General features: G+C 46.7%; 2 protein-coding genes across 3 annotated transcripts in view; both read left to right on the top strand.

The window, feature by feature from the left end:
- Isy1 (ISY1 splicing factor homolog) overlaps positions 1 to 8,742 on the top strand; it is a 19,202-nt gene extending 10,460 nt beyond the window's left edge. The window contains exons 7-11 of the mRNA XM_023705949.1: positions 2,128 to 2,245; positions 3,616 to 3,738; positions 4,943 to 5,070; positions 8,123 to 8,209; positions 8,427 to 8,742. Coding sequence (XP_023561717.1) covers positions 2,128 to 2,245; positions 3,616 to 3,738; positions 4,943 to 5,070; positions 8,123 to 8,209; positions 8,427 to 8,534 — 564 coding nt within the window. The 3' untranslated portion in view covers positions 8,535 to 8,742. The remainder of the gene's footprint in view (positions 1 to 2,127; positions 2,246 to 3,615; positions 3,739 to 4,942; positions 5,071 to 8,122; positions 8,210 to 8,426) is intronic.
- Positions 8,743 to 12,905: 4,163 nt separating this feature from the next.
- Positions 12,906 to 27,547, top strand: part of LOC101593043 (ras-related protein Rab-43) — a 29,583-nt gene continuing 14,941 nt past the window's right edge. Inside the window, exon 1 of one of the 2 annotated variants that reach the window (XM_023705927.1) lies at positions 12,906 to 13,377. In XM_023705927.1, the coding sequence (XP_023561695.1) occupies positions 13,194 to 13,377 (184 nt within the window). In that variant the 5' untranslated portion in view covers positions 12,906 to 13,193. Of the gene's footprint in view, positions 13,392 to 27,547 lie in introns of both variants that reach the window. The other variant, XM_004645601.2, reaches the window with a different exon arrangement.

A 27,547-nucleotide genomic window follows, 5' to 3' on the forward strand; every position in this document is an offset into this window, starting at 1 on the left:
TTTTTTGTGGAACCAGGGATTGAACTCAGGCCCTTGCATTTGCCAGGGAAGCTCTTATTCCACTGAGTCATCTCCCTGGCCTTAGATTAATATAATTTTTAAAGAGTTATTTATCAAAATTATAAAGCTGGGCTTGGTAGTGCAGGCCTATGATCATAGCACTTGGAGACTGAGGCAGGAGGATTGTTGCAAGTTCAAGACCAACCTAGGTCTCAGAGTGACTTCAAGGCCAGCCTGAACTGCATAGTGAGACCCTGTCTCAAAAAGAAAAAAAAAATTCTGTATGGTTTCAAAGTACAATATACCTTAGTTCATGAACTTAATTTTTTCTGATTCTGCTTACAAACCAAAATGGTTGTGAACTGGATCAAATTTCCTTGTAAGATTAGCATTGAATCTAACCATTGATTTTTTTTTTTTTTAATGTATTTGGTACAGGGTCTCTCTATGCAGCTTGGACTAATAGTGATCCCCATTTTTAACCTCCCCATCTCTGGGAATACAAGCATGTGCCACTATGCCTGGTCTCCATGGCCGGCTCAGTGTGCTCAGGACATGTGGTGCAAGGATTGAACCCTAGTCCCTGCACTTGGCTACGCGGGTGTTTAGTCTGCTGAGCTATCTCACCATCCCTGAATTTGATTTGGTTCTTTTCCAACTTGATTTGTGACCAGAATTGTAGAAAGAATTAAATTCATGAATGTGATAGAGGGAGGACATAGCACTTACCCGTAATCATCGCACTGAGTTCAAGGTCAGCCCGAGCTCCATAGTGAATTCAAGGCTAACCTGAATGACAAAGCAAGCCCCAGGCTCAAAAAATTAAAAAAAAAAAAAAAAGAAGAAGAAGAAGAAGAAAGTGTTTATTGAGAAAATGATAGCTTCTATAAGAGAAGGGAGTCCCAGGGCCTGGGAGATGGCTTAGTGGAATAAGTGCTTCCCTGGCAAACGCAAGGGCCTGCGTTCAATCCCTGGTTCTACCAAAAAAAAAGAGAGAAAGAGAGAAGGGAATCCCAAGTGGGTGGCCCTAGAGATCCTGCTTCTCAAGGGAGATTTATAGAGCAAAGTACCAAGGTGAGGCAGGTATGACAAAACAATAGTCAATATGATTACAACTATAATTGCTCAGGTAACATGGAAACTGCATGAGATAGGGCAAAGCTATGGTCATCAAATAAGATTGTAAGTATTATCACTTAGGTGAGACTGATTAAATGGGGATCAAATGGTAAAGCAAGTCATATAGCAAGTGTACCTGGACCATACAAATACGGTTTCATCATCTAAGTGTATTTCATTTGTCTGCTACGGATCATCATTTAGGTAATTTGTAATTTTTTTTTTAAAGATTTTATTACTTCACATGTTAAGTATTTGTCTAATCTAAATCAATATGAGGGGCTGGGGAGATGGCTCAGTGGAATAAGCACTTTCCTGGCAAGCGCAAAGACCTGAGTTCAATCCCCGGTTTTGAAAAAAAATAAAAAAATAAAAATAAAAAAAATCAATATGAGCATTTTATAAAGATCGTGAATTTTAGGGTATAGAATTAGAATGCAGGGGCTGGTGGGATGGCTCAGTGGTCTAGAGCACCTACTTAGAACAAGCTTGGCGGAGCCCAGGGACCGCGGTTCGATCCCCCAGCACCACATGCCAGCCGGCCCGCCCCCTGGTGGGCTGAGCTGGCCACGCACGCACACACACACACACACACACACACACACACACACACAAATAAATAAATAAATAAAAAATTAAGAAAAAAAAAGAATTAGAATGCATCAGTGAATATGCAGTAATTTACTTAAGCCTTGTTAGACATTTAAGAATTTTTTTGGTAGGTTTATTTATTTATTTTTTGAGGTGGGGTTTCACTATGCAGTTCAGGCTAGCTTTGAACTCACTTTGTAGCCCAGACTGGCCTCAAAATCACAGCGATCCTCCTGCCTCAGCCTCCTGAGTGCTGAGATTATAGGTGGTAGGTTCATTTTTAATGGGTAAAAATACAGACTTCTCTGTGTACGTAAATATTTTCCACGTTTAACGTTAATTTAAAACATGTTTATAGAAGTAGAAATATTAAGTTTATGTTATAATATTCATTTTGTCTTTTTCTCTTCCAATAAGAAAGTTGGCCCTAAAATGCTAGACCATGAAGGGAAAGAAGTCCCTGGAAACCGAGGTTATAAATACTTTGGAGCAGCAAAGGATTTGCCTGGTGTAAGAGAGCTCTTTGAGAAAGAACGTAAGTAACTTGGGCTTTTGAAGGCTTTTGCCTGTGATGTGGTGATGTTATGGAGAGTAGGATACCAGACTTTTTCAGATGCCATAAGAACCAACCATGTGCTCCCAAGAGAGATGGAAAAAGCCTTTATTTGGCTACCCTGGCTCAGAGAAGTTCATGCTTCCTAACTTCTGATCCCTGGGGACATTGTTACAAAGATTTTTAGAGTTTGCAGTAGAAAAAAAGGAGGCCAAAGACAGTTGCTTTAAACCCATAGGTTTATAATTTTGGCCATCTGGTCAACCTCAGTCAGGTAGGGAGTCTAAACAAGGACCATGAAAGTAGAGACGGGCACCGCAAATTAGGGAGTGAAGTCACTTATGGGAGGGGGAGGGGGGAGGAGGAGAAGGGATGCTCCAGGCTTGTACACGTTAGAGAGCTGCCATATTGCTGTATTATCACATCAAAGTGAAGTCTTGAGGGAAGAAGGAGTGGTTGAGAGGCTCACCCTTTAAAATGAGCCATTTCTTTTTTTTTTTTTTTTTTTTTGGCAGAACCAGGGATTGAACTCAGAATTGTGCATTTGCCAGGGAAGTGCTTATTCCACTGAGCCATCTCCCTGGCCCCACCATTTCTTTCTTTAGTTACTGTTATGTGAGTAAATACATGCTCAGTGCTTTTCTGGTAGTATTATTATTATGGGTTTTTTGTTTTTTTGGGACAGGGCCTCTCTTTTTTTTTGCAGAACTGGGGATTGAACTCAGGCCATTGTACTTGCCAGGAAAGCGCTTATTCCACTGAGCCATCTCCCCAGCACCCATGCCTAGTTTTCTGCAGCAGCTCTGGAGCTCTCTTTCCTGGGTATCTTCAGGTGTGCTGTTGTGGCTGCCTTGATGTTCTTAATCAATTTAAAATGTTTATCTTTCATGGTCATTGACTTTGGGAAAGAACCAGAAGTCATAGGTGCCAGATCTGGTGAATAACACAGCTGAGGACACAGCATCATGTTTTTCCAAGGTGCCTTTCTGTTAGATGGTGCTTGGAAGCAACATTCACCATAATTTGAATTCTGCTTTACGAAGACACCTAGAAAAGAGGACTCCAGAGGTGCTGTAGAAAGTGACTAGAGGAGGGGGATAAGTGTGTTTGAAATGAAGGGGGAAGATTTTATTTTGAGAGAGGGTATCACTGTGTAGCCCAGGCTGGCCTGGAACTCAAATTGTCCTGCCTCAGCCTCCTAAGTGCTGGGATTACAGGTGTGCATCTTCTCACCTGCTGAAAATGTCTCATCATTTTGTGTGCTGTCTGACTGAACAGTGTTATGAGGAAGACTGGGTTCAAGAGTCACTGTGACCCAAGAATGAACTAAATTGCCACTTTTTTTCCTGTAGCTCTTCCTCCTCCCAGAAAGACTCGTGCTGAGCTCATGAAAGCAATTGACTTTGAGTACTATGGATACCTAGATGAAGATGATGGCGTCATTGTGCCTTTGGAACAAGAATATGAGAAGAAACGTAGGTCTCTAGGCCTCTTGTGTGGAATGCCCTCTGGTTTCTTCCCTTTGAAAACTGTTCTAAGGAGTGCATTGGCAGAAAAGCATTTTCCCCCTTGCTAATTCAAGTCCTCAGAGGTCTAGGAGTGGCAGGTGTGAGCCGGCCATAGGCGGCCAGTGAGGCCCACAGTGTGGAGTTGGGCTGGGGAAGTTGAAGGGCTACATCTAATCTTTCCCTGTCTTTTTTTTTTTTTTTTTAAATTTATTTGTTTACTTATTTGTGTGTGGCCAGTTCAGCCCACCAGGGAGCGGGGCTGGCTGGGATGTGGTGCTGGGGGATTGAACTGCGGTCCCTGTGCTTTGCTTAGCTTAGCTTGTTCTAAGTAGGTGCTTTAGACCACTGAGCCATCTCACCAGCCCTCTCTCCCTGTCTTAAGTGCAGTAGAGGGTTTATGGGTACAGAATGAGGCCAGAGCCTGGGTGGGCAGTGCACTTGTGCTAGTCCACTTGGTACTCAGTGATCTGGGACTTTGAAAGCGTGGAGCTCCTTTCCAGCTTGCTGTGGGCTCCATTTTTTTCTTTTCTTTTTTTTTTTTTCCTTTTTCTTCCTTTTGTGTTCTTTCTTTCCATTTATTTATTTATTTATTTATTTTCCCTTTTTTTGGTACAAGGTCTACAGGGTCTCAATACGTAGATTGGGTTTGTAGTGATCGACCTGTGTTCAGCCTCCCAAGGGCTGGGGTTACAGGCCTGCTACCATGCCCAGTTTCAGTCACCGTCTCAGCGTGCTCCAGGAGCAGGACCGGCATGGCACACTGGGGATTGAACCTCGGCCACTGCACTCTGCCTAAGTAGGCACTTTAGTCCGCTGAGCTGTCTGGCTGGCCCTTCTTTCGGGTTTTAAGACAGGGTCTCCCTGTGTCCTGTAGCCCAAGCTGGCCTTAACTTATGGTCTTCTTGCTTCAGCTTCCCAAGTGCTGAGGCATGTGGCTGTCCATCTCCCTCATTTGCATGTGAATGTTTCTGAAAGCCACTCAGGTTGCTGGCCTTGGGAGGATCAGGGGACAGTCCCTGAAAAGGTGCTGTGTAGTGACTTAAAGCCAGAGGTGTTTTAGAATCAGACCACCCTCCCAGCCAAATCCCAGTATAAGAGCGGCTCTCTTCAGGGCGCCATCTTGGCCTTTCCTTCAGAGATGCAATCATAGCTTCCATCTCCCTGTCTGCAGTCAGAGCTGAACTGGTGGAAAAATGGAAAGCAGAGAGGGATGCTCGGCTAGCAAGAGGAGAAAAGGAAGAGGAAGAGGAGGAGGAGGAGGAGGAGGAAATCAATATCTATGCTGTCACCGAGGAGGAGGTACTGATGTGGATCCTGGCTCAGAGCCCTCCACTCCAAGCCATAAGCCATGAGGCAGAGAGGACAGGAGCTCACTACAGAGACCAACACTTGGTTTCAAAGCCTACCACCCTCCTTGTAGGACAATTGTGAAAATCAGTGTTCAGGGTCAGGGAGGGTCCTGGGCTTGGTATGGCATCCCTTCTGCCTTGTTTTGTTTTGAGACAAGGTCCCCCTGAATAGTCCAGGCTGGACTTGAGCTTGCTATGTAGCCCAGGTTGGCTTTTAACTCTCAGCAATCCTCCTGCCTCAGCCTCCTGTGCTGGAATTATAGACATTCATCACCCTGCCTAACCCTTCTTGCCATCTTAACAATCAATGACCAGAGTGGGGTTTAGCAAGACAGATTTCAGGTTCCAGCCCTTACCTGACCCAGCTGTTCATGTGATATTGCCAGTGGCTCTTCAGTGCCTGGCACCACCATTTCCAGATGGAGATAGAAGGGACCGCAGAAGGTCACAGCTGGGAGGAGCTAAGCTCCAGGCTTCTGAGCACACCTGGCATGTGGGGGCCTGGAATATAGATGGTGCCAGGCAGGTCTGTTTCACTCTTCCAGGAGGGGGGAAGGTGTGTTGTGTCTCTCTCTCTCCCTCTCTTCTCTCTGTCTCTGTCTCTCTCTCTCTCTCTCTCTCTCTGTCTCACACACACACACATATACACACACATATATCCACACACACAAACGTTGCCTGGGCCAGGTACAAGAAGAGTCTCCATCACCTGTGAGGAAGCAGCTGTGAGACATATAGGGGTTCAGTGAGGGGCACACAGGACACAGCAGGGACTGTTCCAGCTTGGGTCCCACTGACCACAGTGGGGCTCAGGGACGGCTGTGGAGCAGGATATGTGGCCCAGGAGGTTTCCCTAGGTGCTGTACAGCAAGTGTTTGATCAGTGCCTGTGCGAGCCAGGCTCGTGCCAGGTACAAGGTCACAGCCACCATTCAGGCTCAGATGTGGCCCTTAGTCCTGGGGGATCAGTGCAGCCTGAGATCAACAACTGAAGGGAATAGAGCAAGTCTTCATAAAGTAATGGAAAGCATTTCTTTTTTTTATTTTTATTTTTTTTTTGGTACCAGGATTGAACTTGACCTTGTGCTTGGCAGGCAGCGCTTGTGCTGTTGAGCTATCTTCCCAGCCTGGAAAGCATTTCCTTTTCCTTTTTCTTCAGAAACAAATGCAGACTTTTAGGTTGTTGCAGCAATAGTTTCCAGTGCTCCCATGGGCCTTTCCCTGTTTCCCCAGCGATTATACCATATGTGACTGCAGTGCAGCAGCAAAAGAAGGGTTCTGGCCCTGCCATGATGAGTGAGTCCTGTGTCTTTCATCAGGGGTGAGACTGTTCCTTGTCTGCAGTCGAAACACAGAATTGTTTCCTGGGCACAGAGATTCTCTTATTGTTCCTTTCTCTTCACACCTCCTCAACTCAGAATCTCTCATCCCCCACAGACTCTATTTTGCTCACTGCCTCTGTAATTCTGTCGTTTCAGGACAAAACTAAAAGAAAGAGCACTTGTAAGACTAGTGTTTTATTTTATTTATTTTTATGTATTTGGTTGTTACAAGGTCTCACTATGCAGCTTGGACTCATGGTGATCCTCCTGCTTTCAGCCTCCCCAGTGCTGGGATTGTAGGTGTAGGTGACTATGCCCACACGCAGACTGGCTCAGCCCACTCTGCGGGTGGGGCTGGTGCAGCATGTGGTGCCAGGGATCAGACTGTGGTCCCTGCACTTGCCTGAGCTTGCCTAAGCAGGCACTGTAGTCTGCTGTCTCTCTGGACCAGGACCAGTGTTTTATAAGTGAAGTCCAGTTTTGACGATGGCCACTACATGCTGTAAGATGCCCTTGAGACCCATCTGGGATGTGGAGTTCAGATTTCCTGCTGTCTGCCACTGAATTGTCTGCCATCTTTTCCTGCTTGGAAAAACGAGCAAGGGCCAGGGAGATGGCTCAGTGGAATAAGCGCTTCCCTGGCAAGCGCAAGGGCCTGAGTTCAATCCCCGGTTCTGCAAAAAAAACCCCAACAAAATAAAATAAGCCGGTCCAGAGTGTGGGGGTCACAAGGCAACGCCAGGGCTAGAACAGAGGTGCAGTCTTGTCTGGGGCTTAATTTCCTAATCTCTGGTACTGTATTTTCGTCTGTTGCAGACTTTTTGATACCCAGGGAGTCATTGGTACTCTTGCGTCTGATGTGGGTTATGTTTAGAGTCCATTTGAGGGCCGTAACATAGGGTTGCTGTGACATTTCTGTTGAGTGTCTAGGAGGAGTAGAATTTCTAGGTCCTAGGGTGTGGTGTGTTTAGTAGTTGTAGGTACAATTGTTTTCCAGAACTGCTGAGCCAGGTGTGGTGGTGCATGCTTGTAATTCTGGCACTTAGAAGGATCTCAAGTTCCCTACCTGGACAGTTTAGCAAAACAATATCTAAAAATGGGGCCGGGAGACCCAAAATGCTCATACCGTTTGCACTTCCAGTACCTTAGAAGAGGGTCCCTCTGGCAGCTATAATGGGACAGGCCCATGTAGGTACCTGACACAGAGCCTGGCCAGCAGCAGATTGGCAGCATGGTGAGAGCCCTGTCCCTTGTTTCCAGGTCTGTGTTATTTCCTTAGTTATTGATAATCATCTGTAGCCTCTGAGTTAATCTTCTTTCTTTCTGTGGAACATCTTTAAAATTTAAATTAAAAGAAATAGGTAATGAAGTCCCAAGTTTTCAAATAGTATATAAAGAATCTTTCTTCTCTCTGTTCCCTGTCTTCTCTGTTCTCCGCTGTTGTTTCTGTCTTTTTCTGTCATAGACAGGAGGTGGCATAAAGCGTGAGCATTCTGAGCATTCTGTCATTTTTCCAATGTGTTTTGGGGGAAAAAAAAATGTTTTGGGCATCCCCTATGAAAGTACAAATGTCCTGTTGCCTTGTTTTTTTCCTGACAGCTGTAAGGTGACACCACCTTGCAGAGGTGTCATCAGTAGTGTTACAGGTGCCCTGTGATAGCCATGCTTTTTCTCTTTGCAGTCTGATGAGGAAGGTGGCCAGGAGAAAGGAGGGGAGGATGGGCAGCAGAAGTTCATCGCTCACGTGCCGGTGCCGTCGCAGCAGGAGGTAGGGTAGAGGCTGCCAGCTCTCCAGGGACAGGAGCCCACTCCTCTGGAATAGGCTGTACTCTTGAAAGGGTGGGACCCCTACAGGTCAGATGTTCCTGATGGGAAGGAGTTGGGGCTCTTGGAGGCCACCTGGGTGTGTGAGTCACACTTCCCAGGGACTGCCTCCTGGTGGGCCTCTAGGCCAAGGATTGAGCCTGGTCCTCTGCTGCTTGCAGATTGAAGAAGCCCTTGTGCGAAGGAAGAAAATGGAACTGCTCCAGAAGTATGCGAGTGAAACCCTTCAGGCCCAGAGTGAAGAAGCCAAAAGGCTCTTGGGCTACTAGGATGAGCCAGCTACTCCCTGGAGTCTGAAGAACCAGCAGGCAACCTGCCATCCCTGAGGGATTCCTGCCCTCATGGTCACCCCAGCTGCAGTCAGGCCACTGGCACGCAGAGGCCCTGTTCCTCCTTTCTCATCCTTTATCCCTCTCATCTTTCCTTGCCTCCAGGGTTGATCCAGTGGTAGTGGTCTGTCTTTTGCCTCCCCTCCTAGACTGTTTTCCTCTTTTTTTTTTTTTTTTTTTTTGGAACCGGGGATTGAACTCAGGCCCTTGCGCTTGCCAGGGAAGCGCTTATTCCACTGAGCCATCTCCCCGGCCCTGTCTTCCTCTTTTTTACAGATGATTTATGACCAGTGAACCCATTTCTTTTTATTTTGACCTATGTGGGCTACTGCATGAACCATTTCTTTTTATTTTGGCATGTGTGAACTTGTTTTATATTGGAGTATGTGCGAGATTGCTCTCTGACTGCCTATTAAGTGTTTTGTTTTACTTTGCACTGTGCTTTTGAGGGGAGAAGAATCAATTCATGGCTAACATTTTAAAAAATGAAGCTCGGTGCAATGGACCACTCCTGTATCCTAGCCCTCTGGAGACCCCAAAGATCACCACAAGTTCAAGGCCAGTCTGGGCAAGTGAGTTCCAAGTCAGCCTTCACTACATAGTGAGACCATGTCTCAAAAAAAAAAAAAAGCAAATAAAAAGTATAATTTTTCTAAAAAGATGCATCTTTCTCTTTAAAACTGAGATGATGTGTCACCCTTAAGTCCACTGTTCAGCATAGATGTGTCACCCTTAAGTCCACTGTTCAGTAGCCTGAGTTGCCCTGCTATGCTGGGCACTACCCTAGTTCTCCACCAGCCCCCACATCTCCTTGGTGGAATTTTAACTTTGTAGCTTACATGTTGTAATCTGTTCTGCAGAGAACCATTTTTATTAAAGAGTTTTTATAAGAAAAAGAAACTGTCATGCCTGTTTACTGGGGTGACTATAGTGAGGGAATATAAGGTTACCCACAGGAAGGCTCCTGAGGCAGGTACAGAACACATTCTGGGTTCTACCAAGGGGTGGAGGTGGGCAAGGAGGTCCCCATGGGCTCTTGTGTTGAACAACCACTTGCCCACAATGGACACCCAGGAGTTGGGAGATCACTGAGCCAGGTCTTCACTGTCAAGTGGGGACCACCTGCAGAGGCCACAGGCCTTGGTAGCCCAGGGCTTGGACTTCTTGCTGCACAGCATTGTGGGAGCATCTTGGTGCTGTCAGGGACAGGTGACTGTCCCTTGAGCGTGGGGCTCTGACTTTTGACTGCTGGGATCCTGTAGCCAGAGTGGGCTCTTCTCACCTGTGGGAGTGGCACAGATGGGAACAGAACAACTATGTGTGGCTGCAGGTAGCTGGTCAGGAGAGCTGCCCAGCCAGCATCGGTGTTGGCTCCCTCTAAGGAACCTGATACTTTGGTAACTAGAAATGTTATAAGGGAGGAACCTAGCTTTTGGTGACTCCTTTCCTAAAGTACTGCCCCTGTCCCAACCTTGAGCTAAGCCTGAGTGGATGTACAGAAAAGAGGGAGAAATCTAGGGTGGACTTCACTGGCAGAGATGGGAGGAGAGGCAGCCTGTGGCTCCCTGGATAGGCTTATGAGTGAGCTACGTAGGGTCTTTGAGCAAGTCCTGGGACCCAGCCTCAGTTTCCCTATTCTCTGGGCAGAGGCATAAAGGACCTGAAGACCCTCTGATCTCTGTTCTGGCTTCTGTAGTTGGGATGTGGGTGGGGACTTAAGGCCCAGTCATGAGATTTTCTTCCAAGGGGTATCCACAAGCAGTGATGCTTCCTCACTTGTGGAAGAAGGCAGGAAATCCTCACATCACATATTATTGGTCCCAGGAAGAGGTGATAAGCCCAGAGCAAGCCCATCCTGGAGGTTGAGGGCTTCAGGACTCCAATGCCTCCCCTCAGGACTCATCAGGGCCTCTTGGGACCCATACTGGGGAAAACAGGCTTGGAGTGGAGCAACTCAGGTGGCCATCTTACAGGTCTTCCTGGGGCCTAGAACAGAGGGAAGTTCTCAGCTGGCCTCCTGCCAAGCTTGAGGACAGCAGGAAAGCTGCCAGAGTGGGTGTGACCATAAGAGTGGATGTGGCTGCTTGGGCCCAGTTAACCAGTCTTGGCAGCCTTAATTTAGTTCACCAAATCCAATGACTTCTGTTAGCTTTGGCGCTCCCTGCAGTATCAGAAAGTCGACTTTTCCATAGACACATTGCCATCGACTTCCCCTCACCTCCCCTCCCAGCCTCCATCCTCCAGTATGGCTGTAGTACAGTTTTCTTCCTGTCTCAGCCTGTCCTCCCAGTCCTCCTTTCCCTCACCCCCAGCCCATGTACAATGGGGGCTGAAACCCATCCTGTTCTGTTTCCACCCAATGGTTCCTGGGAGAAGACATGCTGTGGCCTGGTCCACTTCCCCTTCCTTGGTCCTGGAGCAATCAGGTCCCTGGGGAGTTTGGGGGTGGTCCCTGCCCATCTGCCCTGCTGAGGAGTACAAAGGGCTCTCTCCCAGGGCTGGCCCAGGTCTGCACTTTGTTCTCCCCTGAGTGCTTCTGGGTTATAGCTTCTGCAGTCTCTTTGGCAGCAAAGCGAGGGTGAAGTGTTGCTCTGGAGTCCCTTGGGCAGGCTGCTCTGAACAGGGTGCTGGCCCCAGGAGGAAAGTGCTCTGGGAGCAGGGGTGCAGCCTTGGAGGGCACAATACATGTGGACATGCATTCCTTGGGGCTCTCCTTGAAGTGGTCAGGAAAGCAGGACTGTGACTTCCTGTGCGTGTATCTGGGAGGAAGCTAGAACATCCTGGGACCACCTGGGCCTGGTCTGGGGCTAGCAGAGGGATTTGAGGGCACAGGGTATGGTGAAGTTGGATGAGAGGTGCTGAGGCAGGTGGCCTAAGTATGGTGGGTCAAGGTCTCCATTGTGAGATCACCATCAGCAGAGGCTGAAAGAAGAGGTTCATCTGTCCCTGTGTTTGTGACATTTTGAGATCCTGGCAGGGAAAGAGCAGATGTCTGTTGCTGCTTTGCTGGCCAGTATACCAAGGGCTACTCTCTGCCACACTAGGCTTACACCAGCCCAGAGCACCCATATCTGCAACAATTCTGGGGGATATTTGCTTTCAGTTTCCTAATACTTGGTAGCAGGTGCTTTTCCATATTCATGACACAGAATCTCATGGTTTCTGTCTAGTCATCTTTTGGGTGACTTCTTACCCTGCTGGTTTTCTTTCAGTGCAGGTGTCAGCTATGCAGTTTGAACTGGCCTTGAACTCACTAGCTCAGGCTGGCCTCAAACTCACGATGATTCTCCTGTCTCAGCCTCCCGAGTGCTGGGATTGCCAGCATATGCCACCATGCTCAGCTGTCCAGCTGGTTTGTTTTGTTTTGTTTTAACCCAGGGCCATACTTTTATTTTGAGATAGGCTCCTGCTAAGTTACCCAGGCCGGGCTAGAGCCTAGGAAACGCATGTGCCATGCAGAGCTGTCTGACAGGGCTAGGGTTTACATCTGAACCCTGCTCCCAGTTGTGGGAGGTGAGTTCCATTTGATCGAACTGAAGCTTTCATTATTGTTTCTGGACAAGGTCTCATCTCATTATGTAGCCCAGGCTGTCCTCATAACTAAGGTGATCTTCCTGCCTCAGTCAACCGAGGCTATCAGGCCCGGTTGACTCTGGGCTTTTAACTATTTTTGGCCTCATCTTTCTGAGGACCCCTGGCTCCTGAGTCAACTCAGGAGCCCAGTCCCCAGACATTGCCCACAGCCTTACCCAGGCCAGCCCTTCCCCCGAGCATCTCCTGGGATTGCCCCTGAGGGTCGACCTGAAGAAGAGACCGAGTGGGCAGAGCACAGGGAGGAAGAAAAGGACTTCTAGGCGCAGCGAGAAGCGAGACGCCGGTGGGGTCCGTGGCGGCTCAAGCACATTGGGGGCGGGGCGAGTGAGTGGGCGGAGCCTTGTATGGGCGGGACTAATTGTGGTAAGGGGAGGGTTGGAGGAGTGGGGTGGATTTTCTTTCCCGATGCGGAGCGGAGGGCGGAGCTGGAATGGGGGCGGAATGTGGTGTTGGGGCGGAGTCAGGGGCGGTGCAGAGGGCGGGCTCGGAGTGCTGAGGGCCGACTCCAGTGGTACTCCGGGAAGGATCTGGCTCGGGGGTGGAGTCAGGGTGCGAAGCGCGTAACCGAGGGCTGTCTTGAGGGAAGGCTCGGGCGCTCAGGGCGGGGCCGTGGGCTGAGCTGAGGAAACGATCTCGAGCTGGGGGCGGAGTCAGGGCCTGGGGGCGGTCCTTGGGCGGTCCTGAGGGAAGGCTCGTGTGCTCGGGGCGGGGCCGCCCGGGTTGAGGGAAGCTCGCGGGGCTGAGAAGCCCCCGGGCTGGCCTGAAGGGAGCTGAGCGCAGACCACAGGCGGGCGGGCGCGGAGGGTTGCGGAGGGTCGGGCCGGGTCGGGCCGCGTCGGGCCAGGCGAGCGGGCGGGGCTGAGCCCGGAGGCTCCGGGCCGGCCGGGGCGGGGCAGAGGCGCGGTCGGCGGCCACACCAGTTCAGCTGTCGCCTCGGCTCCACGTCGCCACAGGGCCAGTGGGCTGGAGCGCACGGAGCCCAAGCCAGGGGCAGCGTGCAGAGCTATGGCGGGGCCCGGGCCGGGGGACCCGGACGAGCACTACGACTTCCTGTTCAAGCTGGTGCTGGTGGGCGACGCGAGCGTGGGCAAGACGTGCGTGGTGCAGCGCTTCAAGACTGGCACCTTCTCGGAGCGCCAGGGCAGCACTATCGGCGTGGACTTCACCATGAAGACGCTGGAGATCCAGGGCAAGCGGGTCAAGGTGGGACAGACCCTTCCCGGGGAGCCCCTTGAGGCCCCTGCACCTGGCGAGCTGTACGGGGGAGGGGGGCAAAGAGGGCCCAGGAAGTAGCGGCTTCTGAGGCTGGAGGGCTGAAAGTTTCTGCCCGAATTTCCGGCCTGGCCACGCCTCCTCCAGCGCCGCTTTATGGCCGGGGTAGCTGTGGCGGAACTTTCCTCGGCCCCCTCCCCCACCGGCCCGAGCAGTCCCAGAACTCCGCGGATCCGGAAGGGGGTTGGGGGCGGACGAGGCTTGGCCACCGAGCAGGCGGGCAGGATGTGGCTGCCACCGTGTCCCACGGCGGCTGGATGAGTGACAGACACGATGAATGAAATCGCGGTGCCAGCCCCAGGGACCGAGCGGCAGACGGATCGAGGACCGGGCACTGCCGGTTCCTGTTCGCAGTAACTCCTGAGCCACACTCTGCCGTTGCAAGGGTCCAAGTTTACAGGTTTCAGGAAGATCCTGGAACTCAGAGGAGGGGCTGTTGCTGTCGCCTTAGTTTCCCACAAGTGGGAGTCAATTTGGTGGCTCTGCCAGTCTGGGTGTTTCAGGTTTGCTCGTGGTTGCCTTTGGCTGGGATAGTTAGCTCTTTGTCTTTGTTTCTGTAAAAATGGGAAATTCCACCGTGGAGGAAAGTCTTCAGCTTTTATAGGACCGTGAGACCTCTAGATTGGATAGGCTGAGGAACCAGGAACTCCTGCCTGCAAGTTTCACAGCCTTTTGGGTTTCAGGGTATTTGAGTCTGCACTGGGTGAACAAAGGCAGGTTGCAGGTAGTGACCTGGACCACCCCAGTCGTTTGGGGCAGGTGGCAGAGAAAGGCGGATATGGGTGGAGTGTGCACATAGTTGAGACCTTGGCAATGCCAGCAGCCACACTGAAAGGGCAGTGTAAAAACAGAGGTACCCATGAAGAGAAAAAAATCCTTCTGGAAAGTGGCTGACTGTATATAGGCAGTGTTGGTGGTGGCCCTGTGTTGGTGGTGGACAGGGAGGGCACCAGGCTCTTGTTTACTTCTCCAGATAAAAATGTGGACCAGCAGAGCCTGGGTGGACTGTGCACCCGACACAGGTTATGCAATGCATGGCTAGCAGTGGCAGCTCATTGTTTCTTATCCTTCTGTCACCCGAGTGTCTGTTCTAGGAGGTGGCCAAGTAAGGTTATGTAGGAGCCCAAGTACCAGAGATATAGCAGCTTCCCTTCTGGAGAGGCTACTGTGATCCAGCAATTGTACAGTGTGTTCTGCTTGCTGGAGGGCATTGTGATTATAATAATATATATATTTTTAATACTAGGAATTGAATCTAGGACCTCAAAAATTCTGTGCATGGGCTAGGGCTGTGTCTGAGTGGTAGAGCTCTTGCCTTGAATGCACAAGGCCCTGAGTTCAATTGTCAGCATCACACACATACAGAAAAAATAATAAATAAAAAGAAGGCTGTAGACTCTGGGTGATGCATCCCAGCACTTGGAAGGTTGGAGCAGGAGGACTGATGCGAGTTCAAGGTCAGCCTGGGCTACATAGTGAGTTCAAGGCCAGCCTGAAGTAGCGAGTGAGTCCTTGTCTCAAAAAACAAAAGAAATGGAAAAGAATGCTGTGCTCAGGCACTGCCACTGAGCTACATCCCTTACCGCAGCCCTCTATCTAAGCCCCAAAATTAGATAGAGGGAATTATTACCCTCACTTCACTGTACATAGGCTTGCCTCAAGATGCATCCAGGAGGAAAGGTTCTGCTGACTTTTTCTGACTCCAGAGCACTGACTTCTTTCCTTTCCACCAGACTGCTTGGTAAGAAGAGTTGTTTGTAGGGGGAAAAGCCTTGGCAATGATTTCTCCTTCATTTTGCAGTAGAGGAACCCCGCACCCCAGTCCCCAGAGAGGCTGGGAATCAACTCAGTATCAGTGGGACCTTGTGGGGACCCTGTCCTTCATACTGGGAGAGCAGGGTTCTGTTGACTCTGCAGGAGCAGTCATTTTTTCCCTCCCAGACTGTTTCCTCATCTCTAAAGTATCTTAGAAGGGTCTTCAGCCCTTCATGTGATTGTGAGAAAGAGACAGAAACAGAGAGAGAGAGAGAGAGAGAGAGAGAGAGAGAGAGAGAGAGAGTTTTGTGGTACTAGGTATCAAAACTTGGGCACTATACCACTGTACCACTTGATATGCAGTTCAGCTTTACCCCATGGGGATCCTTCTGAGTGCTAGAATTATAGAAGAGTGCCACCCCAGCCAGCCTTTGTTTTTTATTGTGAGATAGTGTCTTCATAAGTTGTCTAAGCTAGACTTAAACTTGCTATCCTCCTGTACTGTCATATTTTTTAAAACTGTGTTTTGTCACTGGCTGGTCTGAGGGTCCCCAGGCTGAAATAAGGCACTCAATCCACCCCTTTAAAATCAGTAAACAGATTCTCTGACTTTTGTCATGGAAAAGATTTTTCAGGACATAGAAGTAAAAGAGTGGTGAGAAGAGTGTATTAGAGGGAGATACAGGACCTTCTCAAGATTGTGAGTACTCAGAAATGAGGCACAATACAGGAACTGGGGATGTTTTTTGTGTCTTAGCCTTAATGGGTATCAGAGGATGGCCCACCCTAGTGAGATAATCGTCTATTCCTAGGGGAAATTCCAAAAGGGTGGTCCTTTCATAGGTGAATAAAGATCATTTGCAAATAAAAGGGAATAGGCAGACTCCCAGGGATTTGCCCAGTTTTGTTGTTTTGGGAGAAGGGAAAAAAGTAAATCTAGTTTGCATTCAGAAGCTGCAGTTTTTCTTTTTCTGGTGATTAGTTTGTTTTTTATCAGGAATTGAACTCAAGACCCTGCTCTTGCCAGGTAGGCACTGTGCCATTGAGCTATAGTCCTGGCTGTTTTGTTTTTGAGGCAAGGTCTCATTATATATTGCAGGCTGGCCTTGAACCTGCTTATGTAGCCCAGGCGGGGCTTAAACTTGTAGTGATCTTCCTGCCTTAGTTTCCCAAGTGTAGGGATTACAGATTTGCACAATCATATCTGGCTGCAGTTTCTTTTTTATCTTTATTTTTTTATGTATGTAGTACAGGGTCTACAGAGTCTCACTACACAGATCAGATTGTAGTGATTCTTCCTGTTTTTCAGCCTCCCAAACTCTGGGATTACAAGCGCATGTCACCACACCCAGTCTTAGTTGCCTTCTCAGTGTGCCCCACAGGCGTGGCCTGTACCACAGGCTGGGGATCTGAACCCCCAGCCCCTATGTCTGCCTAAGCAGGCGCTTTAATCCACTGAGCTGTCTGGCCATTCCCCACCCCCCTTTTTAATGTATTTTGTGCCGGGTACACAGTTCAGACTCCTAGTGATCCTGTTTTCAAGACTCCCAGCACTGGGATTACAGGCGTGCATGCACCACCACTCCTGGACTTGGTAGCCGGCTCAGTGCACTTGGGAGGGGACCGGCACAGCATATGGTGCCCAGGATTGAACCCAAGTCCCTGTGCTTAACTAAGCAGATACTTAATTCACTGAGCTATCTTGCTGGGCCTGTTTTTTTTTTAAGTGCAATTAAAAAAAAAATCTTTTTTCCTTGTCTCCCTTCTTCATCTTCGTCTTCATCTTTATCTTTATCTTTATCTTCATCTTCCTTCATATGGGGGATTGAACTCAGGACTTTGCATTTGCCAGGCAGGTGCTTATTAAGCCACTGAGCTATATCCCTGGCCCTTATCTCTTTTCTGCCTTTTATTCTATTCTGTTTTATTAAGGTTTTATTTATACACAGTAGATTGTACCCATCTTAAGTATACAAATCTGTGAATTTGACAGATATATACAGACCTGTAACCTCCACCATCATCAGGAGAGAGAATATTTCCATCAATGGAGAAAGTTTCTTGTTTTTTAGTTAATTCCCTCTTTTTATTGCATTGTTATAGCAATATGATTTTAGCTGGAATCTTTTTGTTCATTCATTTGTTGAGATAGGGCCTCAATATGTATTCTACACTGGCCTTGAACTATGTAGCTCAGGCTGGTCTGGAACTTGCAGTGATCCTCCTGCCTCAACCTCCTAAGTACAGGGTTTACAGGCTTGCACCACCATGCCCAGCTCTTCCCTGTTACTTTGTTGTACTCATCTGTTTATGGCATTTCTGAGACTTGAATTTTTTTTTTATTTTTTTATTTTTTTTTTGCAGAACTGGGGATTGAACTCAGGCCCTTGCACTTGCCATCTCCCCAGCCCCTGAGACTTGAAATTACCGGTTAGTTTTCTCCTTTAGAAGACTAGCCCCAGGGACTGGGGAGATGGCTCATTGGAATAAGCGCTTCCCTGGCAAGTGCAAGGGCCTGAGTTCCATCCCTGGTTCCGCCAAAAAAAAAAAAAAAATAGGAGACTAACCCCTTTAAGACAGAGGTAACCAGGTGGCCAGCTACAGGTACACAGTGTTCAGTACATGCCTTTTCATCAGCTCATATTTTAGAAAACAAGCTGAAGCCAGGAAAGGTAATGTGACTGGCTTATCCAAGGTCTCTAATAAGTCAGTAGAAAAGTCAGGATTTGAATCCAGGCTCTGGCTGGCTTCTTAGCACAGTGCTCAGTTTTACAGTTGACTATCCTTTGGATTCTTTCTGAGTTCATAAAGATTCCTGGGGCTCTGAAGGTTACTGAATCTCATAAGAATGTATCTGTGCCCATTGGACTTGCTGAAAAGGCCATGGACTTGGGCTGAACTCAGGGTGGCAGTGTATTTACTTAGCCAGATGAGCATTTCTTTAGCTCCAGACAGTGTGTGGTATGCTAGGTTAGCTGGCAAGCCTTTGCATGTGGTCATCACTTCCTGGATTCACATGGGTTGCTATGGCTGTGGCTGCCAGTATCATAGACAGCCAAGTTAGGTAGAAATATCCTAGACAGTTAGACAGGCCTGGGCCCACTAGGGAGTCAGTACAAAGGATGAGAACACAGCACAACGGTGCCTGGAGGTGCATCTGCTGAAGGCCAGGCCATAAGATAAAGACACTTATTTGACATTGCCTTTCCAAGGGTTCGGCAATATACTGTACTTGGTATCACCTGGCCCAGTGAAGTCTAGCTAAACATTAGTTGCCCAGGTGGGTGACCAGGACCTCCTAACTCACCTCTTCCAGAGAAGTCCTGATCATTTTTATGTACATTTGCTAGGTAATCTGCTTCCCCATTGGATCAACATTACCTAAGCAGCTGTGGTTGTAATCTTATTGGTTGATCATAATTTTATCCCACATTGTAACTACCTCAAGATTTTGTCCTATAAAACTTCCTCTGGAAACTAGGGTCTGTAGCATCCCACTCAGGTTCCCTTTTGTCTCTTGGGAGCTGTGTCTCTCAGTAAAATTTCCTACTCTTAACCTCCTTTCCTTAGAATTCATTCCTTGGCGGATCTGACTTTTAGTAGGTTGGGAATTATATTATTTACTTTTTGTCATTTACAGGTCCTATATCACCAGGACTTCATATATCTGAGTACTGCTGGTCTTTCAGGCTTGAAATTGGAGAAAAAGTGTACTGAACCAGGACTCTGAGGCTGGGCTGCGCTTGCATCTCTCTCACAACCTTGGACAATTTCCATTCCCATTTAGAACATCAGACTTCTCATTGTTCAAATGGTGCTAATGACAACTCTCTTCTCCTGAGAGTTGGACATGCTTAAACAAGTTTAAAATTTCCTTGATTTAGCTGAGTATGATAGCACATGCCAATAATCCTAGTACTTGGGAAGCTGAAGCAGGAGAATCTCCAAGTTCAAGGCTAGCCTGGGACACCTAGGGAGACACTGTCTCAAAGCAAAATAATGAAAAATTTCCTTGACTTTTTTGTTTGCAGTGCTGGGGTGGAACCCAGGGCCTCACATGTGCTAAGCAAGTTCTACAACTGACTACTTCTTAGTATCTGGGTTTGAACCCATCCCTTTTTACTTTCCTTTGGTGTTTTTGAGATAAGGTCTGACTATCCAGTGCAGGTTGTCAGACTTACATCTATCCTCCTACCTCAGCCTCCCATGTGCTAAGATTATAGGTATCTTCCATCCATCACACCTGACCTATTCACGTTTTATTTATTTATTATATTTTTATTTATTTATGCATCATCAGACCCAGCTCTCCTTGTTTTTTTTTTTTTTTTTATTTTTTTACTTTTTTAATGTATTTAGTACAGGGTCTACAGGGCCTACAGGGTCTCACTACATAGATCGGACTTGTAGCGATTCTCCTGTTTTTAGCCTCCCAAGCGCTGGGATTACAGGCGCATGCCACCATGCCCAGTCACAATCGCTGTCTCAGTGCGCCCCAGGGGCAGGGCCAGCACACCATGCTGGTAATGTGCCCCAGTCAGTGTGCTTGGGTGCTTTAGTCCACTGAGCTATCTGGTGGCCCCCTTAACTTGTTTTTGAATGGGTAATCCATTCACATGATTCAAACCAGTCAAATTTCAAATACTTAAAAGGAGTGTAAGAGCTAGGTCTGGTGGCACACACCTATAATCCCATAGGAGGACTGATGCAAGTTCCCCAAATTTGAGGCCAGCCTAGACTACACAGTGAGTTCAAGGCCATCCTGAACTACCTAGCAAGACCTGTCTCCAAAAAAAAAAAAAAAAAGACAAGAGGATCACTGAGTTCAAGGCCAATGTGTGCTACTGAGTTCAAGGCCAGCTGAACCTCATAGTGAAACACTGTCTCAAAAAAAAAGAGACATATAGGAAATCATTTCCCTTCCACCTTTGTCTCCCAAGACACCCAGTGTCCTCTAAGCAGAAGCAGTGTTGCACCTTTCTTATTTATCCTAAAAGTGTAGATAAGACCAAAAATGTATAATGTAAACTAATAGAAGGGTTTGTTTCACTATTGCAGCTGTTACCATTTCCTTCTGAGATGACAGGGGTTGTCTGAGTTAGGCCCTTCCTACTGCACTGTCCCCCAGGAAATCTCAGCTGCTTCTCAATCCCTGAGACACTCTGACTGGCTCTGTCTTTCCTCTTATCTGGGACAGCACAAAGGCCTGTTATGTAAAGTGGGTTTTGCAGCTCACTAGGCACACAGCCTCGAGTGCAGTGCCGAGGTCAGCCTTGTCCACATTGCACCCCTTTCTTCAGCACTGGTTACTGGGGCTGCTGCCAGGTCTTCTGCAGAGAGGTAGTCTATGCCTGGGGCCTGGGCCTCCAGATTGTAGGACCTTTGGCCTTGGTTCTTAGCTGTCCTTGGCCTAGAAGTCATGTTTTTTTTTTTTTTTTTTTTTTTTTTTTTTTTTTTTTTTTTTTTTTTGCAGTGCTGGGGTGGAACCCAGGGCCTCACATGTGCTAAGCAAGTTCTTTTACTTTTTTCTTTTTAGTATCTGGGTTTGAACCCAGACCTTTGTGCATGTTAGTCAAGTATTCTACCACTGAGTACCACCCCTCAGAGTGAAATGTTGCTGCTGTTTTAGGTGTGTCTTCTCAGTTCTTCCCATTAAGGGTCTGGTTTTGCTCCTTTGGATAAAATGAGTTTGACTTTTCAATGTTGATCAGAAATAGCAAAAGGACTGTTAGATAAGAGAAGTTCTGGGTCATGCTAGTTTTCTGAAGGAATCTGTTCTTGATGCCAATGGCAGCCATCCTACTTGCAAAATAAACTTTGCCTCCTGAGGCTTCTTAGCAGTCTGTTGTACAGTGGGAAGAACTGCCTCCCAGCTGCAGGTACCAGTCTCAAACCTTGGCTTTGCCACTTGCTACCTTGGGTACATCCATTTCCACTCCAGATCCATGGCCTGGTGGGTCATCAGCACATGGAAAGTGGTGCTGGTCTGTAACCAGCTGGGGAGGTGGGAAGCTGGTATTATTAGCCTGCCTCCTGGTGAGCAGTCATTCTCCTCTATGATGCTTGTCAGTGAAGGGGGAGATTTGTGCCAGTGTTACCTACTCTGAGGAAAGAAGAGTGAAGGTGGTTCCCCAGGAATTATGTTAGCACTGGAGGGGACCTGAGCGAGCATCATTCAGCACAGGCACTCAGGGTGCCTCTGTCTTCAGTCTACTAATGGTTTGGGGGTTTTCCTTCAATGCCTTGCACATGCAAATTCTAGCTCCTTGGTAAAAGCAGCCCTCTCCTGCACAAATGCATCTTGTTCATTTTTATCACTTTGTGCATTGTTCTGTTTGATCCTTGCGGCTACCTGGTACATGTCCCCATTGCTCAGAGGAGGACATGAAGGACACATATGACGAGAGTGTGGCAGGGCCTTTTTCTTCTTCACTGTGCTGTGTTGTCACCATCTCCAAAAACACACTCAGACCAGCCAACCAAGAGAGGTAGGGCCCAGTTAAACCTAGGTCATCATGGATCCTTGCATTTCATGTTTTGATTAGTGGTGTGATATCAACATTGTAATGTCAGGTGCTTGTAGACAAATAAACAAATCCTTACTAATTCAGATTAACTAAGGAAAGTGTTGGAAATTACTAATGAGAGATAAAAGGCTCATTTAGACTGCCCTATTGAGTGCTGTTTTATTGTTCATATTATAATAGAAGCCAATAAAATCCTTATAGACAGGGAGCTTTCTAGCCTTGCCACTCAAGAGAAAAGGCCATTTGTCATTTTTATTTTATTTTATTTTGTTTTATTTATTTATTTATTTAAGTTGGGTCCTCACTGATCTTGCCATGCTAGCCCAGCCTGGCCTCAAACTAGTAATACTACTGCTTCAGCCTCCTGAGTGCTGGGATTACAGTTTACCACCTCATTTGTCTTTAAGAGCCCTGCCTAAATACGATTCAGAATGTTCTCTCTTGATTGCACCACTGTGGCTTACAAACCTCCTATTCTTGAATGGGAAGGACGCAAACCTAATCATGGAGTTGTGTGAGTGGTTAGAAGTTTCTCACAAGCATGTGCTGTGACTGTCTCACACATGGAGTGTTAGGTCCCACTGCTCAGAAAACTGAGGTGTAAGATCATTTGAATCCAGAAGTTCTAGATCAGCCTAGGAACATAGTGAGACCCTATCTCAAAACCAGAACAGCAAAATGAATACAGGGTATGGCCAGAAAGTAGTTCTGTGCTTGGATTTTTGAAATCACCCACACAGTGGTGGTGAAGCTATTGCATGCAGTAGTCAGCCAGCTGTTTGTTATCGTTGAAAGCTCCAAAAAGTTTGCCATCACTGACAGAAGTTCAGTGTGTAGATGATTGCTGTTCATTTCAGAGTCATCTCCCTGAGAACTTGTATTTCCTGAGTGTCACTCTTTATTCAAAATCTGTTTAGGAGCCCATTGCTTTTTCTTTTGGCTGGTGCTTCAGGGTTAGATTTGGTGAGAAAGAGTTCCTGGGTTCCATCTCCAATATTTCTAAGTAAATACATATATAATGACCAGGGGCATCACCTTATGCTAGAGACTTGCATAGGTCCTGAAGGCAGCTCCATATGCATTTGGTAGTGACAAGCCATGGCAGTAGGGGTGCTGCCTTCTCAGGTGACTGCTTTCTCCAGGAATAAAGTGTGTCTTGGCTTAAGAGGCCTATTAGGTTGGCCTTTAACTATGTGTGTTAAATACCCAGCACTGTCTTGATTATTTTTCTCTTGCTGCCATGACAAAAACAAACAAACAAAAAAACCTGACACCCAGAATTAAGGAAGGAAAGACATTTTGCTTATAGTTTGTGGAGGTTTCAGTCCATACTTGGCTGGCTCCAAGGCAGTGTAACATTGTAGAGGACAACCCTTCATGGCAGCAGAAAACAGCAAAAGCAACAAGAGCAAAAAGTGAGGAGCAAGAACAAGCCTCTTTCCCTCCCTTCTGTTGTATGTAGGCTCCTATCCCAGGGCGCATGTAGCACTCACACCCCTAGTCCCAGCACGGGGCTATGAACTAATCACAAACTCTAGAAGCAGGCCCCATGACTGCATGAGGCTTTGGGGGCACATGTAGACACCAACCATAATAGACACTGTGACAAAATGCCTAAGAAAATCAACTCAGAAGGAAAGGTTTGTCTGGGTTTTAGCCCATGGTCATGTGGCTAGTGGTGGCGCAGCAGATCATGGGAGTGGGAGCCTGTGGTAGAGGAGGCTTGCTCACCCCATGGTAGACAAGAAAGTAAGAAGAGGAAGGGACTGAGCTTCCAGTTCCCCTTCAGAGGCAAACCCTAGAGGCCCAACTTCCTTCTGTGAGCCCCTGCCCCACCAGGCAGCAGCCTGGGCTGGGCTAAGACCAGGCCTTTCAAGAAAATGACCTTGTGGGGGCTTTTTCTTTGCTCTAGAAAGCTCTCATTCTCTGAAACAAAAAATATGTCAAGCCAAGTAATCCCCATAACTGCCTTTTTAAAAAAATGTATTTGGTTGTTAAGGGTCTCACTACATAGCTTGGACTCATAGTGATCCTCCTGTTTTCAGCTTCCCCAGTGCTAGGATTACAGACATATGTCACTATGCCCAGACTCTGTGGCCAGCTCAGCCCTCTTTGGGGATGGGGCTGGCGCAGCATGTAGTGCCGTGGATCAAACTGTGGTTCCTGTGCTTGCGTAAGCTTGTCTAAGCTTGCCTAAGTTTGCCCTAAGCAGGCATTTCAGTCTACTGAGCTATCTCACTGGCCCCCATACCTACCATTTTTAATGTGTCAAAATTAGGTGTGTGTGTGTGTGTGTGTGTGTGTGTGTGTGTGTGTGTGTGATTAAACCTAGGGCCTTGTGTGTGCTAAGCGCATACCGACAATGAACAGTCCCCCAGCCCCCAAATTATTTTTATACTTAGAACTATTTTTTGCACAGTTTTCAGTGAAAACCTGAGTTCTTTCTCCTTGAGTTTAACTCTATGAGGGTATGCCAATAGGGGGTGATTTCATCACCAAAAAAAAAAAAAAAAAAAAAAAACCAAACAAACAAAAAACCACATTTCCAGAGTAAGCACAAATTTATTGGCTGTGAATTCTTCTGTCATGTTTATAGTATGATGAAACATACAGAAAAAAAGTCAGTTTTAGCATTCTGATGCAAAGGACACGGAAGATGAAATGAATATGTGGTGGGAATGGGATTGGGGATTAGGATTGGCTAATCCAGTGAATTAGGATTGGCTTTGGGCCAGTTTGGTGTGTCTGTGCATACATATTCACATTCACATATTATTCTTGCCTCAAGTATCATTCTGTCAACAAGTTTTTTTTTCTTTTAGTACTGGGAATCAACCTAGGACCTTTGCACTGAACTACATCCACAGCTCTTTTACTATTATTATTATTTTATTCTGTTTTTTCAGAACCAGGGATTGAACTCAGGGCCTTGCACTTGCCAGGCAAGCTCTTATTCTATTGAGCCATCTCCTTGGCCCTGATTTTTTAAAATTTTGAGACAGGTCTCACTGAGTTGCTAGGCTGGGCTCGAACTTGTGATTCTCTGTCTTAGCCTTCTGTAGTGTTAGGATCACAGGTATGCACCACCACATGTGACTGAATTATAATTTCTTTTTTATTTTTTCAGGTTCTCACTATATAGTTTGTCTAGCTTTGACAAACTACATTCACTATGTGCCCTAGGCTGGCCTCGAGCTTGAAGTGACCCTCAGTTAGTCTCCTGAGTGCTGGGAGTCCCTCTTTCTTGTATTTCAGTTCTCTCTTCTGGGAGAGAGTTGTACAGAACAGAAGCTAAAACTGAGACACCTATTCCCTTTTTCCTTTTTTTCCTTTCTTCATATTGGGAATGGAACACAGGATCTTATAGGTGCTAACCAAGTGGACTACCGTTTATCCATACCCCAACACCTCAGTTTTTGTAAAATTTGAAATTAAGTTGCAGGCATCATACTTGACTCCTAAATACCTCTATGTGAACATTTGAAGAATAAAAATTATAAGTATAGCTGAGTATGGTGGTACATGCCTGTAATCCCAGCCCTAGGGAGATGGAAGCAGGAGAATTCCTGAAATTTTGAGGCCAGCCTGTGTTATATAGTTCAAAGCCAGCCTGAATTACATAACAAGACCCTGTCTTAAGAAGATGGAAAAGGAGAAATGAAGAGAGAAGAAGGAGAAGGAAGAGGAGGAAGAGAGGAAGAAGAGCAAGAAAGGGAGGAGGAAGAAGAGCAGCAGTACAAAGGATTAGGTTCAGTTGTAGAGTGTTTATTTAGTAAGGTCTTGGATTTAACCTCTAGCACTTCTGAAAGAAATGAAATAGTACATTACCATGATTATACCTAACCATTTTAGTATTTTTTTCTTTTCTTTCTTTTTTTAATATATTTGGTACAGGGTCTCACTATGCAGCTCAGACTTGTAGTGATCCTCCTGTTTTTAGCCTCCCTAGTGCTGGAATTACATGCGTGCGCCACCACACCCAGACTCCATTTTAGTATTTTTTTTTTCATAAAATCTATTTTCCAGTTTATTTTTAGGTTTTCCCCACCATATTAGTTTTTCATTGCTGAACACAATACCTAGTACCTACAATTTAAAGAAGCAAAGGTTTATTTTGGTGTATGGTTTCAGAGGCTCAGTCCATGGTTAACTAGCTCTGAGCATAAATCGTATGGCAGAAGGATCTGGTAGAGGAAAGCTGCTCACCTCATGGCAGCCAGGAAGCAGAACGGAGAAACAATGCCACTGAGAAAAGGCCAAGGACCAGATATGGTATCCAAGATTATGCCTACTTGACACACCCAGACATACTCTGCTTTACTAATCCCTTAAGTGGTTCTAAGCCAGTCATCTTGAGAATCCAACTAAATTGTCAAAGTTCAACTCTTGTCAACTTGACACCCAAACACATGTCCTTAAATCAGACTTAACCTCCAAATGGAGACAGTAATGAAGTCATAGTTTTGACTAGCATCATGTAGTTGTCCTGCTTGCAAATGGAAATACAGTTATATGCTCCCCAAAGTCTCAGCAGTCTCAGCATTGCTTAAAAGTCTCAGTCTAAAGTCTTCTCTGAAACTCAAGGCAAACTCAGTTTTGAATCCCTGTAACAATCAAAAAACAAGTTATACAAATCCAACATACTATGGCATAGTGTAAATATTCCCATTCCAAAAGGAAGCAATAAGGGGATAGAAAAGGATAGGACCAAAGCCAGACTGTAACCTCACAGGGCAAACATTAAGTCTCATAAGACCATGTTCAGTGTCCAGGACGCATGATAGTGAGATATAAGTTCCAAAGGGCTTGGGTGGCCCCATCCCATGGTTACAGCCCACCCACCCTCTCTTAGGCTGGCCCTGCTTGCTGCAATTTTCTTCAGCTGACAGTTCTCATTCCTGTCCTCTCCAACTTCCTGGGGTCTCCACTGCATCTTCAGTTTCATTCTCACAGCTTCATGCATCCTTGTCCCAGGAGCACCTTGCCTAGCCTCCAAGGTTTTCCTTTGAAATCTGGTAGAAGCCTCAAGACCCTGCAGTTATAGCATTCTACATTCCTAAAAAATCAAAATCATGTGCATGGTCTACCATCAGCTCAAGAAGTAGCCAGACACCCTTCCACCATGGCTGCAGTGGCCTCTGAATGCCTAGATAGCCGAGCACAGTTAAATGAATGCTGCAGAACCAGTTCCCTAGACAGCTTTCCTTTCAGTGGTGGTCCCAAGGACTCAAGTGAAAGGTTGGTACCTTTGCTCCCAGAGCCTCTCATGATGGGTGAGTGTTTTGTTAGTTTCCTCCTTTTTTTTTTTTTGTTTTTGTTTTTGTTTTTGTTTTTGAGACAAGTTTTTCTCACTGTGTATTTCAGGCTGGCCTTGAAATTCTTGCAGTTCTCCAATCTCAGCTTCCAGAGTGCTGAGATTGCAGGCATGCACCAGCATTCCCAGCCTGGGGTCTTGCTATTTCTGAGATGCCCTACGTGCATCTTTCTTCTTGTCCCTGTTCCAAGTACTTGGTTTCTTTTTAATGGCACTAATCTCTTCAGCTCCATGCCTCCTTTGGTCCCAATGTTACACATAGTTCTTTCAGGCCAAAATTTAACTTTTTCTGGTCATTTTCTTCTGTTTGTACCCAATTCTTGCTGTAAATCTGACTAAAGGCTGCCAGCAGTATCTATGCCACAGTTTGAATGTTAGACTATCTTGTAATTTTCTTTGCTGGAAAGCCTTTTAACCTTAAACTCAGTCTCATGCAAAGTTTCAGGATAAGGGAAAGATGTAGACAAGTTTTTTTTTTTTTTTTTTTTTTT

Source organism: Octodon degus, unplaced genomic scaffold (genome assembly GCF_000260255.1).
Source record: "Octodon degus isolate 3935 unplaced genomic scaffold, OctDeg1.0 scaffold00233, whole genome shotgun sequence".
In the NCBI taxonomy this organism is placed as follows: Eukaryota; Metazoa; Chordata; class Mammalia; order Rodentia; family Octodontidae; genus Octodon; species Octodon degus.